At 44.2% G+C, this 16,671-nt stretch overlaps 1 protein-coding gene across 11 annotated transcripts in view; it reads right to left on the minus strand.

Moving 5' to 3' along the window:
- Positions 1-15,592, minus strand: part of CTCF (CCCTC-binding factor) — a 37,907-nt gene extending 22,315 nt beyond the window's left edge. For 2 of the 11 annotated variants that reach the window (XM_052797050.1, XM_052797046.1), the window contains exons 1-3: positions 15,466-15,592; positions 6,827-6,939; positions 3,475-3,569 (exon numbers count right to left, since the gene is read on the minus strand). In XM_052797050.1, coding sequence (XP_052653010.1) covers positions 3,475-3,528 — 54 coding nt within the window. In that variant the 5' untranslated portion in view covers positions 3,529-3,569; positions 6,827-6,939; positions 15,466-15,592. Of the gene's footprint in view, positions 1-3,294; positions 3,603-6,826; positions 6,940-11,057; positions 11,204-15,465 lie in introns of those variants that run through there. The other 9 variants (XM_052797045.1, XM_052797048.1, XM_052797049.1 and 6 more) reach the window with 9 other exon arrangements.
- Positions 15,593-16,671: the final 1,079 nt, after the last annotated feature.

Genomic DNA, 16,671 nt, shown 5'->3' on the forward strand with positions numbered 1-16,671 from the left:
TCACCTTTTCCCTTCCTTCGCATTGATAGAATAATTCACTCACCATAACGAACTTGCTGCTGAAAGAGCTGCTCTCACCTTTTCCCTTCCTTCGCATTGATAGAATAATTCACTCACCATAACGAACTTGCTGCTGAAAGAGCTGCTCTCACCTTTTCCCTTCCTTTGCATTGATAGAATAATTCACTCACCATAACGAACTTGATCAAGAACTAATTCCAGCTGAAAACTAGTGCAGGGAAAAACAGTTAATTATGTCAGAACATGTTCAGTTCCTGATCCAATTCCCTACACAAATGCTTGGGCAGACAGAGGTAAGGGAGCAGGCTAAGAGTGCCAGGGCCACCTCAAGCAGCAGTGCCAGCTTAAAGCTTTAAGCAAACCACAGCACCAAGAACCTTGTATCCCAGAAGCTACGTGTCTACACTGAGCTGTGTCCCTCCACTTTGTGCCATCCTGCCATCCACCAAGTATACACTACAGTGAAATTGCTTTCTCTCAAGCAGCCTGCAACCCTCTGCGTCACAGCCAGTTTGTGGGTGTTTCCTGTCTAAATTCAATAACATTTAACTGTGATCAAACCCCCACACTACTATTTTATTCAAATAGTTAATTGCAAACCAAAGTTACCTTTTACTTAAGCTTATGTGAAGGTAGCACACTTTGGGCCAGATGTTATCAAAAGTAATCTTTACCTTTTACCCTTATGGACTCCCCAGAGCACAGCCAAGCCATCTCCCTGGCTACAGGACATTCATTACTCACAGCTACCTTGGTGTAGAATTAGTACCAAAATGCATCCCATGACATTTCTACAACTACCTCCAGCCTCTCCCCACCCCCTTTTCTTTTTTTCCTCTCCTTCTGTAACCTACAAAAGTAATCTTCCTAGTTGCTGCTCCTGCCCAGGGATCTTAGCAGAGCTTTTTCAAACATTCATCATGTCTCATGAAATAATTCAAAGTGATGAGAAACTTCAGTCAGTACTGACCCCTATTTTTCAGTCAGCAAGTAGCACACACCTGTGATTTTCTGCAATTACTCACAATAATGTTAACCTGTTACTTTGGATCAAGAACTCAGGGGAAGACATGAGCAAGACATGAAAACAGAGTATAAATACAGGGTCCCCCAGCAAGACAGAAGGAAACTCAATTCTGTATCTTTCCTCAGCTGTTTGCAGAACAAGCTCCCTCTTAATCCTTGCACCTGACAGTGGCAAAAGGCCCCAGAATCAAGGCTCTACCAGAACTAACACTGCTAATTCTGCCGTAATAAGCTGTAGCCTACAATGGAGAGGAAAGCGTAATACAATGATGTCAACTGCTTGAAACTTGCATTGTCAAGACAAATAATAATAATTAAAAAAAATAAATCACTGCAGTTACTGACAACAAACCCCACACACATTCAAGTCACTTGGGCTATAACTTTTAACTTGACATGGTAAGCCTTAATGAAGCAAGCAGTCTGCTGGAAGCATTTCAGCTATATTTCTGGAAGAACAATTTTTTCCTTGTTTTTCCTTTAGATTTGGAGAATTAAAGTTCTATTGAGAAGGTAGTAGGGACAATTTTAGTAAATATTCTTGTTCTTAAACCTTGTTCTATTCTTCCTTAATTTCTCCTTCCACTCCTATCTAACATTCTTTTAAATTTTAGTTTTAAGTTTTCCCTATTTCTTCCAATAACTGCTAGTGCAGTCTCATTAGATGACACTAGTTCTTTAGTCACACACAGAATTCTCTACTGAAAGTAGGGAAATGTGAATTAAACATTTCCATATCAACCTTTTTTTTGGAAGTGTTTCTCTTTTCTTAATATATTAAAAGGTATTCTGTTTTGCTAGCCTGATGGTTCATTTCAGAAGGACAAACATGCAATTTTATCAGGTGTAAAATACAGAAAGATTTACACCTTAAAAGTAGCAGTCACAGAGGAATTCATTTTCAGCTGATGCTAGATCATAAAACTTATCAGTCCCTCCTTTTCAGTTCTTCATAATGTAAGTGATGAAGAAGCTCACTAAAGACCACTGGAATACTTGAAGGTAATAAACTGAGAACAACGGAAAACTATTTCAGGTTAAAACAGCCTATAAAATCCACTGCCACAAAAAGTAGTCTAGTACTGTAGGTAGATACTGGAAAAGGTTAATAGTTTTATCAACAAGTATTTGTGGTCATTTTCCCCCCCCTCACATATTAATTTAGGCTTTCATTTAGTCTATTAGCCAACTGCTAACAGCAAAAACGGTGTTTCTTCAAAATCAGCCTGACCAGAGAAGGATTCTTCGGCCATCTGACGCAGTGTTGCATGATATCAAAATGGCAATACCAGACACTACCACACCTGAAAAGAGACCAGTGCAACAAGCTTCCTGGCATTCTGGAGACTTCATAATAAGCTACAAGTATTTGGATTTTGTTTTTCTCTAAGGCTTCGTATCTAGATGAACAAGTATCCAAGAAGAAACTTTTGAGGAACAGCTATTCCTTTTATCTTTGCATGAGTACTCATTAAGTTGTGATACTCTGCCTGGACAAGGGAATTCAGGCTTCAAATCAGAGAAGGAAGTGCTCATCCCTGGGATGGTAACATGGGTCCTACCCCATGAACAACAGCTGTCCATGCAGTAACTATTAGTCACCTCACAAATTACACCCTGATGCATATAAGGAAAACTAAAGTCGGTGCTAGTTAACTTAATGTCAGGCTGTCAAATGTAGACGTGGAGTTTACTGTTGTTGCAGGAGGGACAGGAAATTCCAGGAGAGTTTTGGAAACACCTACGGCAGAAAGGTGGTGGACAAGACAAACTCCTGGACCCTAAATTAAGTTATCCTTGCTTTTCAATCACAGAAAAGTTCATCTGAATTAGTAAGTGTTGGGACAGATGTAAGCAGAATTAAACCCAGGTGAACCCTAGACAGTGGCCCTCATGCTAAAGCTTTAAGTAGTTTAATCCATTTTATACACACATCTAATTAATTTGGACTTGTGTTCCAAATATTCTCATACACTGAGCCCTGAAAGTGCCGTTACAATCAACCTTCAAAGCAGATGAAGCAAAAAAACCCAAACCCACAAATGCACTCAACCTTGGAGGAAAAAACCTTTCCACCAGGAGCAAGGCCTCATTTTCAAACACACTAACTCTGTCAGAGAAGCCATCCCTGCCTTTAAACTGCCCACTCATTCCCGCCCACATCACCCCAACTATTCCTCATGTTAGCACAAGCATTTCTAAGACTGCAGCTAACTGGTCAGGAAACTAATCCAGGCCAGAACTCACCCAGCCAAAAAGATACTTATTTCCATCCAGACCAGGCCTCTGATGTGCCCAAACACTCAGGCCAGCCAAAAGAGAAGCACGGCAAGAGGGTTTCTTCCAGCACAGTGTAAGCTTTAAGTGTTCAGGAAACTACTGCCTCGGCATGGAATGCATACCACACTTTAAAACCCCTTAATTTACATTTATGTTCTTGACGCTTCTGCACTTCTGCCTGGACTGATTTGTTCTCTTCATGCTGGCTATTCTTCATGCAGCTCTTGATGTCAGAACACACTCTGGAACAGAACAGATGAGTCGTACTAGTGAAACTACATAAAAGAGAAAGGGGGGGGGGTGTAAAAAAAAAAGCACCATTTGAATGTTTAATGCTTGTTTAACAGAAAATGTGTAGTCCCACACCTCTAAGAAGAATAGCACTGAGAATTACTTGAGGACCCCTTCACTTGTCAAAAAAGCCTTAAACAAAACCAAGAGTATTTTAATCAGCTTTAATACTTTTCACCAGAAGAATGAACTCATTTTACAAACTCCTCTCTCGACCTCTTCTCAAACTCTTTAGCATTTACAGTTCTTACAGCCTAAAACTCTGTATGCCTCATGTCAAATTAAGAGTGCAATGTGACATTTTAGAGCTGGTTATGCCTACTTCAGATGGCCGCCTTCTCCTGTGCTGTGGAATACCAAGTCACAAGAGCAAAGCAGCTTTTATTGTTAAAGGAGTGTAAATTAGAGCAAGTATAACCCCTTACATACTGTCAATGCAGCAAGTAACACTATCAATAAAGTAACAAAATCAGCTCTAACACAATTCTAACCTTGTTACCCTGAGGAAGAACAGCCTCAGCTCGTTGAAGAGTTGCAAAGCGAGCTTCGTTACTCTTATCAATTAAGAGCTTAAAATATTCACATTTAGAGAACTAAAATATTTACAAGACAGCACATTATTTCTCATCTGTAATCCTTTTCTGTCCTCTGTGTACATACATGCTAAAAACCCTGGGAACAGCAAGCAACTCCACAGGAGTAATTCTCAAGCGAGGCACATATTCTTGCTGCACTCAGTGATGCAGGCCAAGCAGTGTTGAATTTCACACTAGTTCTACGCCCTTTGAATTCAAGTACTTTTCGCCCAAGTTGTTCTGTCATTTATTTAGTACAAGGCATTCAAATCTGGATTCTGGCTGCATTTTTTCCTTGGCAAGTATGTTTTTAATTTCTTTATCAGCTTCAAAGAGCACTACTGATAAGAAGTTTGTAGGAGCTGTGGATGCTCAGTGACAGTGAGCTTTTAAAAAAGCATTTGGAATTGATCTCTTTATTTAACACTTACTCTGTAAAAATCACATATGCTATATACATTCACTGACCAGAAAAGGGGAGGCTCAGAGGATACATGGGGTGTGCACCACTGCTAAGGGCACATTAAGACTGCTGACGCTAGCTGCATCCTTGCCAGGTTCTGTGCTGGTGAAAGCTTGCGCACAATGGTGGTAAGCATATAAACCAGTTACTGTTGGTAGCTAAGTTTTTATTCCTGACTTGTAACCTGGAGAAGACTACCATTTTCTAAAACTTAAAAAATTGTAAATTAACACAGAAGAGCCTTAAGACTGAAGGACTTCTCCATTCAGAAGACACTTGATGCAAAGCGAACACCTCCCACGTGAAAACGTATCATCTCAGAAGTTTCATCACTGGACAAAACACACCAGGACTCTTCAATAGAGCACACTTAATTGAATGTCCCAGAGGGAAGGAAAGCCACTCCTAACCTCCTCTACTAGAAAGACAGCCTACATCCCTTATAGTATCCAGTGTATTTTCTGGCATAAAATACCTTGCATGATTTACATTCCAATCAGATCTTTGACATATGAGCAAGATTTCATAAGCTTGAAGGAAAACAGGGATAAGCTGGAAATTTAAGTGCTCCACAAGTCCATTTTTGAGCTTAGTACACTGACATACATGGGAAAGAGCCCATTAGAGGGCTGCCAAAACAGCAAGGTGGCTAGAGCACAAGACCTACAAGAGCGGGCTGACAGAGTCAGCTGTGAGAAGGCTAAGTGGAGATCTTCCTGCTACCTTCAACTACCTAAGGGGAGAGCAAAGAGAAGATGAAACCACACTCTTGGAGGTACACAGTAAAAGGACAAGATGCAACAGGCAAGCTGCAGCAAGAATAGTGGTCAAATATTAGAGCAGGTTGCTCAGAGATGTTGTGGAAACTCTGATCTTTCAGCTATTGAAAATATTTGCTAAATATAGCCCTAAATAACCTCATCTAACTTCAAAGCTGGCGCTGCATTGAGCCAAGGGTTGAACTAGGGTACCATAAGAAGTCCCTTCCAACCCAAATTATTTTACCATTCTTTGCACTATATAAAATGAAGGATATAATTAAACTTCAAACACAAAACAGTGAAGGTTTTTTCATCTATACAGTTATAACTACAATGCTCTTAGGACAGAGAGATTTAGAGGTCTCAGCATTAGCTTCCACACAAGTTCTAGAGGACCGGAACACTTTTGCAAGATCTCAAACACCAACCAGTTCTTTTGTTAATGTGCAGAAGCACAGTCATTCTTGGCAATCTACTAGTGACCTGCACTTTCAGAGCAGTGAATATACAAAGCCGTCTAGTATTTAAGAGAAGAGCATTACAAGAGCACAGGCTTAGTGTATCATTGTTTAGGAAACACAAAACCACATGTGATATGAAGTCAAAGAAGGGCTGTACAAAGACCAACATCAGACAACGCTCCTATATGAACTTCAGATAGAAAAGGTGGAAGCAGTACTACCAAGGGACCTCACTACTTTTTTTCATTTGCAGGAGAAAACCCAGGCCCACAGGGAGTAAATCTAAACTAATAAAAAAGAAAAATGTGTCTTTGAAGAAATAAGGACTACTGTGTGCTCTTTTCTCCAGAATCTTAACAAAAGGTTATATCTTGAGTGCCAGAAGGTGGTTGAAAAGGCTCCCTGGCTCCCAGCACATGACAGCCTGTTTGAAGAGGCAGCTCTGGGACAAGAGCAAATGGTGACACATCATACCGACCAACAACTGCACTGGATCAAGTACTTCTAACCAGGGAGAACTGGACTGATAACAGAGCAGGAAAAACACTCGATGCTCTTTGAATTTGGTGGAGATGGAAAAAACATCCCTAAAGATTTGTTTGCACAAGCCGCTTGAAGCAGATGTCTCCAAAAACATTACAGATGTCATGTCAGGCAAGTCAGACACCTGAATATTTGATAGTCTGCTCCATCATACTGTCATGGAAGCTGCCAAATTCTTCTTCATGTAGGTCAAAATGCTGGTAGAACAGGGAGAGGATGCAGCTGCTTCAACAGGACAAAACTATTTCCACACACACTACAGGAGCCAAGTATAAACTACGCTGGGCTCATATAATGCTCTAGTAGCTCAGAGTAGGTAGGAGTCAACAGTGGTCATTCCTGAGCAGGAAGGAGAGGAGTGCATTAATATGGAAGGTAGGCAAGGATCAAGTAATCAATGAGTACCTTTTCAGTATTCAGTATTGCCACAGGAAGCGATAAATCTCTCTTCAAAGATCAGAAGTGGCAGTAAGTTATATACTCAGCAGGAATGCTGGATAACACTAACTTCTTCAATCCTCCAAAAAGAAAAGAAAAGAAAAAAGGTTTTAATAATCTGATAAGCTTTGACTGAAACTACTAGCCTTCAAAAATTTGATTTTTTTCCAACCTGTAATCTGAAAACTCCTGAAGTGCCTCTACAGGGCGCTTTTGCAGCACATACTGAGAAAGCAAAACTAAAGTTTATATTGCATCTCCACTGCAAACAGTTTAGCACGTAGGAGAAAGCTACTGTTTTAAAATGTAGTATTGTTACACTTATGTCAAGTACATACAACCCAAAACGGGCATTTTTAATTCAGTAGCATTTCCTGCTTTCATTTTAAATCTCTGGATGTTAGAGGTGGTTTCAAGGCAACAGCTTTGCAAATCTAATACACAAAGACAGAGAAACTACACAAGAAGCTGAAGTAATTGGCCAAAAATCACTACTGGTTCTACAGCAGTGAAAAGCTCTTCCAGGAGCCAGTCCAGAGCAACGATGTCTCTTTCATCACTGAACAATGGGAGAATTCAATTCCCCTGACAGTGATTTTAAACATACAGCAAAGTTTACTGCTCTATTTCAAAAGAGTAAAAAATGTTTACAAATATCCAAATGCTGCCATTGCTACTTGTGGGCTCAGCTACATCTTCAGAAAGCCTCTACTTACCCCAAAATATTTTGGGACATGGTACCACAAAGGCTTAAAACAAACTCAGAGCTGCAGTTCTTCCACATCCACTTACATCTAGTGCCCCCCACCTCTTTTTTTTTTTTGGCAGGGGGTGGAACAGATGGAGACATACAGGAAGCAAATTCAGCTGACCAACTCATCGCCTGGTGATGCAATATCCAGCACACGAGTGGAAGGAGATGGGGTCACAACAGCCCAATGCAAGCCAACTTAATTTTCCAGGGAAGCCATGACTTTTACTTCCCTAAATCCTTTGGTGTTATTCCCAACATAGCAAGAGCTGTAAATTCACTTGTACAGCTTTTATCAATAGGTTGGGGAAAAAAGGAAAAAAAAATCCCCTTCTCCAACATGGAATGTTAAAAAAAAAAATGCCCTGCAAGGACAGATCACTGTCCTTTTAGTCCAGCAGTCTGTCTCCAAAAGATCAAGCAGGAAACACTGTGTAGGGAGAGCAATCAGTCATATCTGTGGTTTACCACCCTCATCCCAACACCCCACCACGGGATTAGGAATCTTAGCCTTTGGACCTGCTAATACCTTTCCGCACCTACAGTGTCTCCACAGTCTCTTACCAAAACAGGTTTTCCATCAATTGTGGTGTATTTTCCCCATTTCTTCCTCCTACAAGGTACAGGCTCACCACAAAACTCACTGCATCTACCTAAAGAGTTGGCTTTGTGCAAGTGCTAGGAACCACACCACAGAATAGCAATCAGACTGGACACGGACTGAATTTCTGCAAAGAACACAAGTGGTAGCAGCAGAGCTACCCTATTTGCCTTCTTACAAACAGCCAGGAGAAACCAGAATTGCCAAACTTGAGCACCAGATGCTTCTGTTGAAATTACCATCCAGAGGAGCATGTAGATTGTATGCAAGTTAGCTCTGTAGCTGAGAGAGTTCTCAAGCTCACATTTCCCCCTTCCCACCTTTAACATGTGTAATACACGAAAAGTACTTTAGCTTTCAGCTATCTCCACCCTAAGATGTTTAGTCCACCATGAGTCCACTGTAACAATCTGGAGAGCTCGGAAAGTGTCAAACACTGGCGTCAAGTCTCCACACGTGATGCATTATCATAGATCAAAATCATTGTCTTGTTTATTCCTTCTTCCACAGGTTTACTCTCCCTCGTTTCATTCCTGATTAATTCAGTATTTTATTCAGCATCCACTTTAAAACGAGCATCAGTGCATACAAAATAATTTCACACAATACATATAAATGCAATATATAAAATATGATGCAATAAATAATTTTATATAACACATAAAACAAATAATTTTACAAAGCTGTATTTTCTGAAGTGGATTCAATAAAAATCACCCTGCTTCACCCTCACTGAGCATCTTCATGCTATGAACTGGGAAGGAAGAACTCCTTTAGTGATACAGACTTGGGACTGGCTGGACAGCAGCATTGCTGACAAGGTCCTAGGGCTACTTGGTAGACAGCAAGCTGAACACGAGCCAGCAGTGTGCCCTGGCAGCAAAGTAGTAACATGTATCCTACCAAGAGCTCACTAGTACTATAACCACAGATAAGGATTTTTCAGTCATGAGTTTGGATTAAATATATGGGACACTATTTTGATGCACCTCCAATATATATCACTATCTGCTTACTTTCTCCTGTTCAGAACATTTTACTGGCTTGATCATGTTCTAGATTTCTAAGGAAAAGACCTAAACCCAGCTCTGTTCAAAAAGAGGAAAGCTGGTGAAAGAGAAGAGGAGCTGCTCCCCATCTTTTTTCTTTAGCATGATGACCTACCATTTGATCACCAGGTCTGACCTCTTATGAATTACAGTTCTCTAAATGTATATGAAACAAAAGTTCAGTACCTTGCAGCCGGCTGAAGCAATTTTCAGAATTTTTTCCACAATCTTGATTCAAAGGTGTTAAGAAATTAAGAAATACATGACTGCTCTTCATATCATAATCCAATGGTTAATCACCTTCACTGTGAAAAATTTAGTCTTTTAATTGGAACATACCTGGCTACAAATTCTTGTTATCAGCAAGACTAAAAAAGCTCACTACTAGCCAGTATCATCTTGCCAAGGAGATATGAGGACTCTAATCAAGTCACCTCTCAGTTTTGCCAAGAAGCTGTACAGTAAACTTTTAATGCTTTACTGCGCTTCTTAGCTCTCCACCAAATTAGAGATTAATCCCCCTTGCAGACAGTAATTTTTTTGTTTGCTTTTTAAGTGCTGATGTCAGAACCGTACATAGTATTTTGATAACTACTTCAACCCACCCCACACAGGCAAGAATGTATCTCTATGCATTCCATTAATGCATTTGAGAACTACATTACCTTGTCACAGCATCACCTTGGAAACTCATGTTTAAGCTATTTATCCACTATGATTCCAAAATGCAGTTCAGGCACTCCTTTCTAGGTTACCATGTGCCTTGATTTAAATTCAGCTGAATTGCCTTGTTCCCACGTGTATAGCTTTACATACAGCAGCCTTAGCACACACATCTGAATGGATCTACTTCACCTGACAATCATGATGGCTGCATAAGTGCTATTTGCCTTTCCATGACCCACAGTTTTATCATGCAGAAGTTTTAAATCAACAGACATTTTGCACCAACAAAATCAGTAATGCAAACAAATTATGACAAGCAATTACCAGTTTTTGCTGAACATCCATGGAAACTATTCAGTCTCGTACACCCCCGGACTATTCTTGAACTATCCTGAACTGAATGGCATTTACTGATATTCAATACTAATTTTTATATTCCTCAACATCAAGAGAGACACCTTTAACAAAGTCAAACAACAAATTTAACATGCTCTTTTTTCCTTAAAGCCTTATTTACTAGAATTAATTACATACTCTTCTCTCCTAACTAAATTCTGCACTAAGAGTAAGTGGGAGAGCTGGTAATAATGTAAACTATGTATGTATTAACATCATGCAGTGCTAGTCAAATACAGGAGGTAGCTCAGGTGTCTCTGCACAGCACATTACTAGCTGCCATGTTCATCCACTCCATCTCCTTTTAATACTGATACATCAGCACTTCTCTGACTTCCTGGAATTTCCCCAGTGTTCCAAAGTGCATCAGCTACATAATATTCCTTCCAATACTATAGCTAGGGATATTCCAGTGTTAAAAGTGGAAAAAAAATACACTGGCCGAGGCAAACATCCCTCTCACCTCCCAATGTACTTTGGTGGTGGGGTGTCTGGGCAGGTTTTTTTTTGTTTTATGTTTTGTCTTGTGTTTGGGATTTTTTTGGTTTTTTGTTGTTTTTTTTAAAAAAGAAAACACAACAGAGGAATTTCAGAACCCTTCAGAACAGCAACCTAATTCTAAATACCTGAAAGAGGGAGTAAGGATTACTTTGACATCCCAATTAAGGCAAGTAATATTCTTTATATAATTGGACCAAGCTACTTTCTCCTCTACTTTACAGATAGCTACTTTACCTGCTGATGTTTGAGACACATACAAGCTTCTAATCATGATGCGTATTAATACAAAGGTATATTTCACATTCCAAACAATCTGTGATTTGGCTTCTGTTTTGTTAGAATTTGACAATTTCAATGAAGTCAACAGAAATTTTTAGATTCTAGGGAAAAAAAGAAGAGAGGTAAAATAAGATTTTCATATAAGCTGAACTTAGTTCACAGTCTCTTTACATTTGAGTGAAGCTTTACAGTGAAAGCCATGAAGCTTTAGAAATGTCATGAGTTTGTTGCTATGGCAGAAAAATAAGACAATGCTGATAGCTGACTGACAAAACAGTATGTATTTGGGCATACTACCTGAACTACGGGGCATAAAGAAAATACCCTGCAGTACAGCTTGCTGCACTGCTACCAGTACAGTAGCCCTCCCCTGTGTTACCTGGTCAGCATATCCCAACTGATCACTGCCCTTCTTGTGCTTTTAAATGCCTTTAAACATACCTGGCCTCACCTCTTAACATCAACTCCATACAGCACACTGAAATCCTCAGGTAGCTGACAGCAAAAAGTGGGAGGGCTGGAAGTGAAGTGTCTCTAAATACAAACCTTTACATAAGAAATGGAACTGTAAACATCTTATGACTCACAACTTCATCTGCAGGGATAGTTAAAGAATAATTCTTCAGGAATCCATCCTATAACAGATCTCCCCTAGGTAATGCATGTTAACTGCATTGTTCTTGAGAGCTGCCTCTCTACTACTTCTGTACTTTAACCTGTTAAGAACCACATTGGAAAGATATTACGACTTGATAGTTTCCAAGTTTTTATAATACTGAATAAGGGAAACTTTACTTTAGCTTTAATTTATATTAGACACCAAAACCAAGTTGTTCAGTGTAGTTACCTGAATGTTAATATGACCTGAATCATAAAACTCCCTACCCACCTCATGTTTATTCTACTCTTCAAGGTTATTTTTGTCAATCAGAAAATACTGAGATCACTCAGCTGAGCAGCTACTATTTACTTTTCATATTAAATATGTCAAGAATAACCATATCAATTCCTGAAGAATGATGGATTATTGGAGAGAAGTGGAAGGAGCAGCAGAACAGGGTGTTTTAAATGAAATTCAAATATCCTTCAGTACAAAAAAAGCAGCATCTTCATTTACAGTCTGGACAGGACAAAGATTCTTTCTAAGTTTCAGCAAAAAAATCTGAAAAAACAAAAGCCATGTTCTGAACCATTTTTATCAGCAGTAAATAAATATAACCTTTGAACAAAACCCCAAAATTTCCTGGATCTGTGTGCATCTCTAAGACCATGTAGCATTGCAGAGCAGTAGAGCTTGATACTGTATTGAAATTTCAAGGTTTAGTCCAACAAAGACTGAACTGGGCATCTGAACTAGAGCCAAATGGATGAACAGAGGTTTAAAGTTAAGCAAACAAATCAGTACAGTTCAGTAAGTTAACACAAACAAAACAACCACTGAGTCAAAGCTTTGGTTTCTCTCAGCTTCAGCGTGGAAGCTGAAGACTAGCAGTTCAGTCAGTGTGTGCCTTCCGGTGTGCAGGTAGCAGCGGTGACTGTTCCTTATTACACTTATTTCTAGAGCACGTGCAAGCAAAGGAGGAAGCAGCATTTGTGATCCTAATGCTCTATTACTCCCTCAAGTATTCTCTCTCTGGTAAAGAAGGGGTAAGAGAAGCAAGAGCTGCCAGAATGGGTGAATCAGGGAGTTTTTATGCAAGTATAGTCAATATAGATATATATCTGAAACAGCTAAGGTACAAAAATCTGTTCAGACAGAGCAGGAAGAGCTATCCAGAGGTCAGAGCTCAACACAGCTTGCTGTTAAAAGTGGTGAAGAATCTGCCAAAGTGTGAGGGATAAGGGCAAGGAATAAGCTGGCTGGCTCTTCTCAGAGAGCAGTTAAGTCTAATAATAAACACACACCTGACTTCCAAAAATCTTCATTAGAAAAGCAGGAGTTCTTGGACATGAAGTACTACGGGGAAGAGAAGAAATTAAGTTCCAGAGTAGGCTCTATACAGAAATTCCTAAGCAAGTTAGTAATCACATATAATTGGATTTTTCAGGTAAATGCTGAATAAACACAAGAATAACACAGGTCGGCTTCTGGCATTTTCAAGACAACAGCAATGGTACCGCATCAGGCAGGTATCAACCTGCAGCCACAAGAGCTGGTAACGATACACACAAATTAGCTACAGTTCACATTCAAGATACAGCCTGCTAATACGAAAAGCAGTTCTTGAAATAGCTCTTTCCCTCAATAGCGCTGCAGCCACAAGTTGCCAGCAAACTTAACACTGTAGTGACAGTTTCCCAAGCTCTGTCCGAACTGAACGAGACTCGCTGTATTATTTCAGTTGCAGGGCCACTTGAGGCTCTAGGAACTCAAGTTTCACACCTTTTTCTTGGGCATTACTGCTCAAAAATATCCCGCAAAGTTTCAAGAGTGTTAACGAAGCCATTCTGTGGATTCTAATAACCTCTCATGTATAGTATAAGTAGAGAGGACATTAAAATTGAGCTAGCCCTATACATCCAGAAGAAAAGCAAAATGGAAGTAAAAAAATCTATCAGCCTAAAAAAAAGAAAGCATTGCTTTGCCTTTATGCTAAAACTGCTCCTTCCTTCAGTTCTAATGATGCCTTCCGCACTAAAGTAAGCTTAAGTAAGAACAGCTTGAATACAATATGGAGCTATTTCTTATACCCAACGGACTCCTGCAAATTCAACAGGCTCTGCAGAAGCAGAATAAACTGGAGAACTTGAGAAAATATTTACACACTTCTTGCACCGAAACAAAAAACACATATACTGAAGTGGTAAACAGTATTTCAGATGCTTCTAATAATACCTCTGGAGTTTATTACCAGAATTCAATAACTGGCAGGAGGTGAGGAACAGCCATGCATTTACGGGGGGGGGGGGGGGGGGAGGGGGGAGAAGACTGGGTAAAAAATAGGAAGTCACAAACAGGAAAGCAAGCTCATTCTCACCAGCAGGCAAGTCCTAAGGATTACACTGAACAGAAAAGGATGCCTACAACATGACAAAACGACTGTATCAAAGTCATTTCACAAAGCTAAGGCAAGGCCAAATCTGATACCATATAAATACATTTACGGAAGAGATTTAAAGTTGATGTAGAGAACAAAAAGCAAACTGGACACAGAGCATGTGCGATTTCCTCTTCTACATCACAAAAAGAATCGGGTTTTGTGCTTCCCCCCCCCCCCCCCCTCGCAGAACAAACCCATGCAAGAGGGGGAATAAAACCGCGTTTTGTGATGGGCTGTCGGGCTCCATCCCCAAGCAAGAGGCCGGCTGCGAAGGGTGGCCGCCCCGAAGCGTGCCTCGGAAGGCCCGCAGCCCGGGCCAAGTCAAAGCAAGTGACACAACTTGTCGCAGGGTCGGTGGCAACCCAGCTGCGCCCTTACTCCCGCCTGCTCCCGACCACGCCGCGGCGGCCTTGAAGCCCCACGGGGGTCCCGGGCCCAGGCGCTTCGCGGAGGTTGGGGGGGGGGGGGGGGGGGGCAGCCGCTCTCCGGGAACGGAGCGGGGAGCTGAGGCGGGGGGGGGGGGGGTGTTGGCGGCCGGGCAGCGCGGCGAGAGCGGGCGCCCCCCAGCCGTGCCCGCGTCCCGGTGCTGCATGGCGCTGCTCAGCCTGCCTTGCAGAGGGAGCTCGAGTCCCGCTCTGCGCCTCGCAGCGCCTCTCACTCCGCAGCACACGCCAGCGCAGCGAGGCGGCGGCCGGCAGGAGCGGGACACGCAGCCGCCGCCGCCGCCACCGCCCTGCGGTCAGGAGCCGGCCGGACACCCGAGGGAGGCCACGGGCAGCGGGCAGAGTGAACCGGGGCGAGCCCCGCAGAGGTTCGCGCGAAGACGGCGGGGGGAAGGGGGGGGCGGGGGGGGGGGGGGGGGAAGTGGCGGCGGCGCCGGGGCGGGTGGGGAGCGGGCCCGGCCCGGCTCGGCGGGGCGGGGAAGGCGGGGGAGGGGAGGAGGAAGGGACGGGAGGGGAAGGGAAAGGGGGGGGGGGGCGGCCCGGCGAGCTCGCGTGGCGGGGAGGGGGCGGTAATCAGCCCCGGTGGCGCGGCGGAGGAGACAAAGGAAAGAAAATGGAGTCGGGGCCGGCGGCTCGGCGGCGGCTCGGCCGGGTGGGGACGGCGGGAAGGAAAGGCCCGGGCGGGCCCGCAGCCCAGCGCCGCGCTGTGGGGAATGGCGGCGGTGGCAGGCAGGCGCCGGCCGCGCTGGGGACGATAGAGGGAGACAAAGCCCCCTGCTTCCCCGGCGGCGGCCGCTGCGGGGCCCCAGCCGAACCGGAGCCCCATCGTGACACCTAGAGGCCGGAGAAAGCGACTGCAAACCCCCCGCCACCGCTTACCTGCGCCCGCAACCCCGCCGAGCTCGCTCCAGCCGCCGGGCCCCGCCGCCGCCCCGCGCCGCCCACGGGCCCCGCGGAGCCGCCGCGCCCCGCACGCCCCGCCGCGGCCGCCGCTAGCGCCCAGCACCAGCTCGCGGTTTAATCGCTCCACAGTCGCTTCGGACACAAAATGGCGGCGGGCGGGCGGAGTGCGCCTGCGCCAGCGCGGCTGCCGCGGCCGCCGGCCGGAGCGGGGAGGGGTGAGGGAGGAGGGAGGGACGGCGCGCGGGGAAGCGGCCGCGCGGGGCAGGCTGGGAGCGGCGGGCGGGGTGGGAGGGACGGGGGCGCGAATCGCGCGCCAACTTCAAATGCGGGGCTGTAGCGTCAGTCGGTGCGTGCCTGTGCGTGCGTCGGTGCGTCACGCGTTGTGGAGGGCGGGCGGCGGCGGCAGCAGCAGCAGCAGCGCCGCGTCCCTCAGGGGAGCCTGCCCGGGCCCTGCCGCTGGCTCTCCCGGCGTGGGAGGCAGCCCGGTGGCTGCCCCGCCTGGGAGAGTTCCAGGCTGGGCCGGCGGGGGCCGGCGGGAACCCCGCGGGGCTGCCGCCGCTCTGCCTCCCCAGCGCCTGGTGTCCCAGCCGCCTGGGCTCTGAGGGAGTGTTGCCCTGTCACTGGCACCCCGAGCCCCAGGCACCCTCAAACACCCCCGCCCGTGGCTCTGCATGCCTCTCCTAAGCTTCACAAAGCTAAAACTTCCCACTTTCACCTAAGCAAAACTTTCACGCCTGCCAGAGCAGGAGGCTGTGCCTCAGCTCCAGGGGAAGGAGCTTGTGAGGAGGAGAAGGCCATGCTGAAACTTGTGCCTTCCTCCATGCTGAGGAGGTGTTCACTGGTCAAAAGACCGAAGCTTTTCTTAAGCTGGAAGTGGAGTCAATACTGTTGTGAATTAATCACTAGGAAAGTTGTAGGGCAATTTTACAAATACCAACAAGTTACTGGAATGAGGTGGTATTTGCCTGGTGGTTTTAAAGGACCTTGGGCTTGCCAAGCTCATAATCAACTGGGACACGCTGCTCAAGTTTGCTTCAGCACTGCAAGAATGGTGCATGTGGTGCCAGGTGTTTCGTAGGGAGCTTCTAGGGAAGTTAACAAGGTTGGGTCCTGCCCATCAGGAGTTAGATGCCACACTGTTTCCTGTCCACAACTTTCTCCCTCCACCCTCGAAAGGTGGAA

Source organism: Harpia harpyja, chromosome 9 (genome assembly GCF_026419915.1).
Source record: "Harpia harpyja isolate bHarHar1 chromosome 9, bHarHar1 primary haplotype, whole genome shotgun sequence".
In the NCBI taxonomy this organism is placed as follows: domain Eukaryota; kingdom Metazoa; phylum Chordata; class Aves; order Accipitriformes; family Accipitridae; genus Harpia; species Harpia harpyja.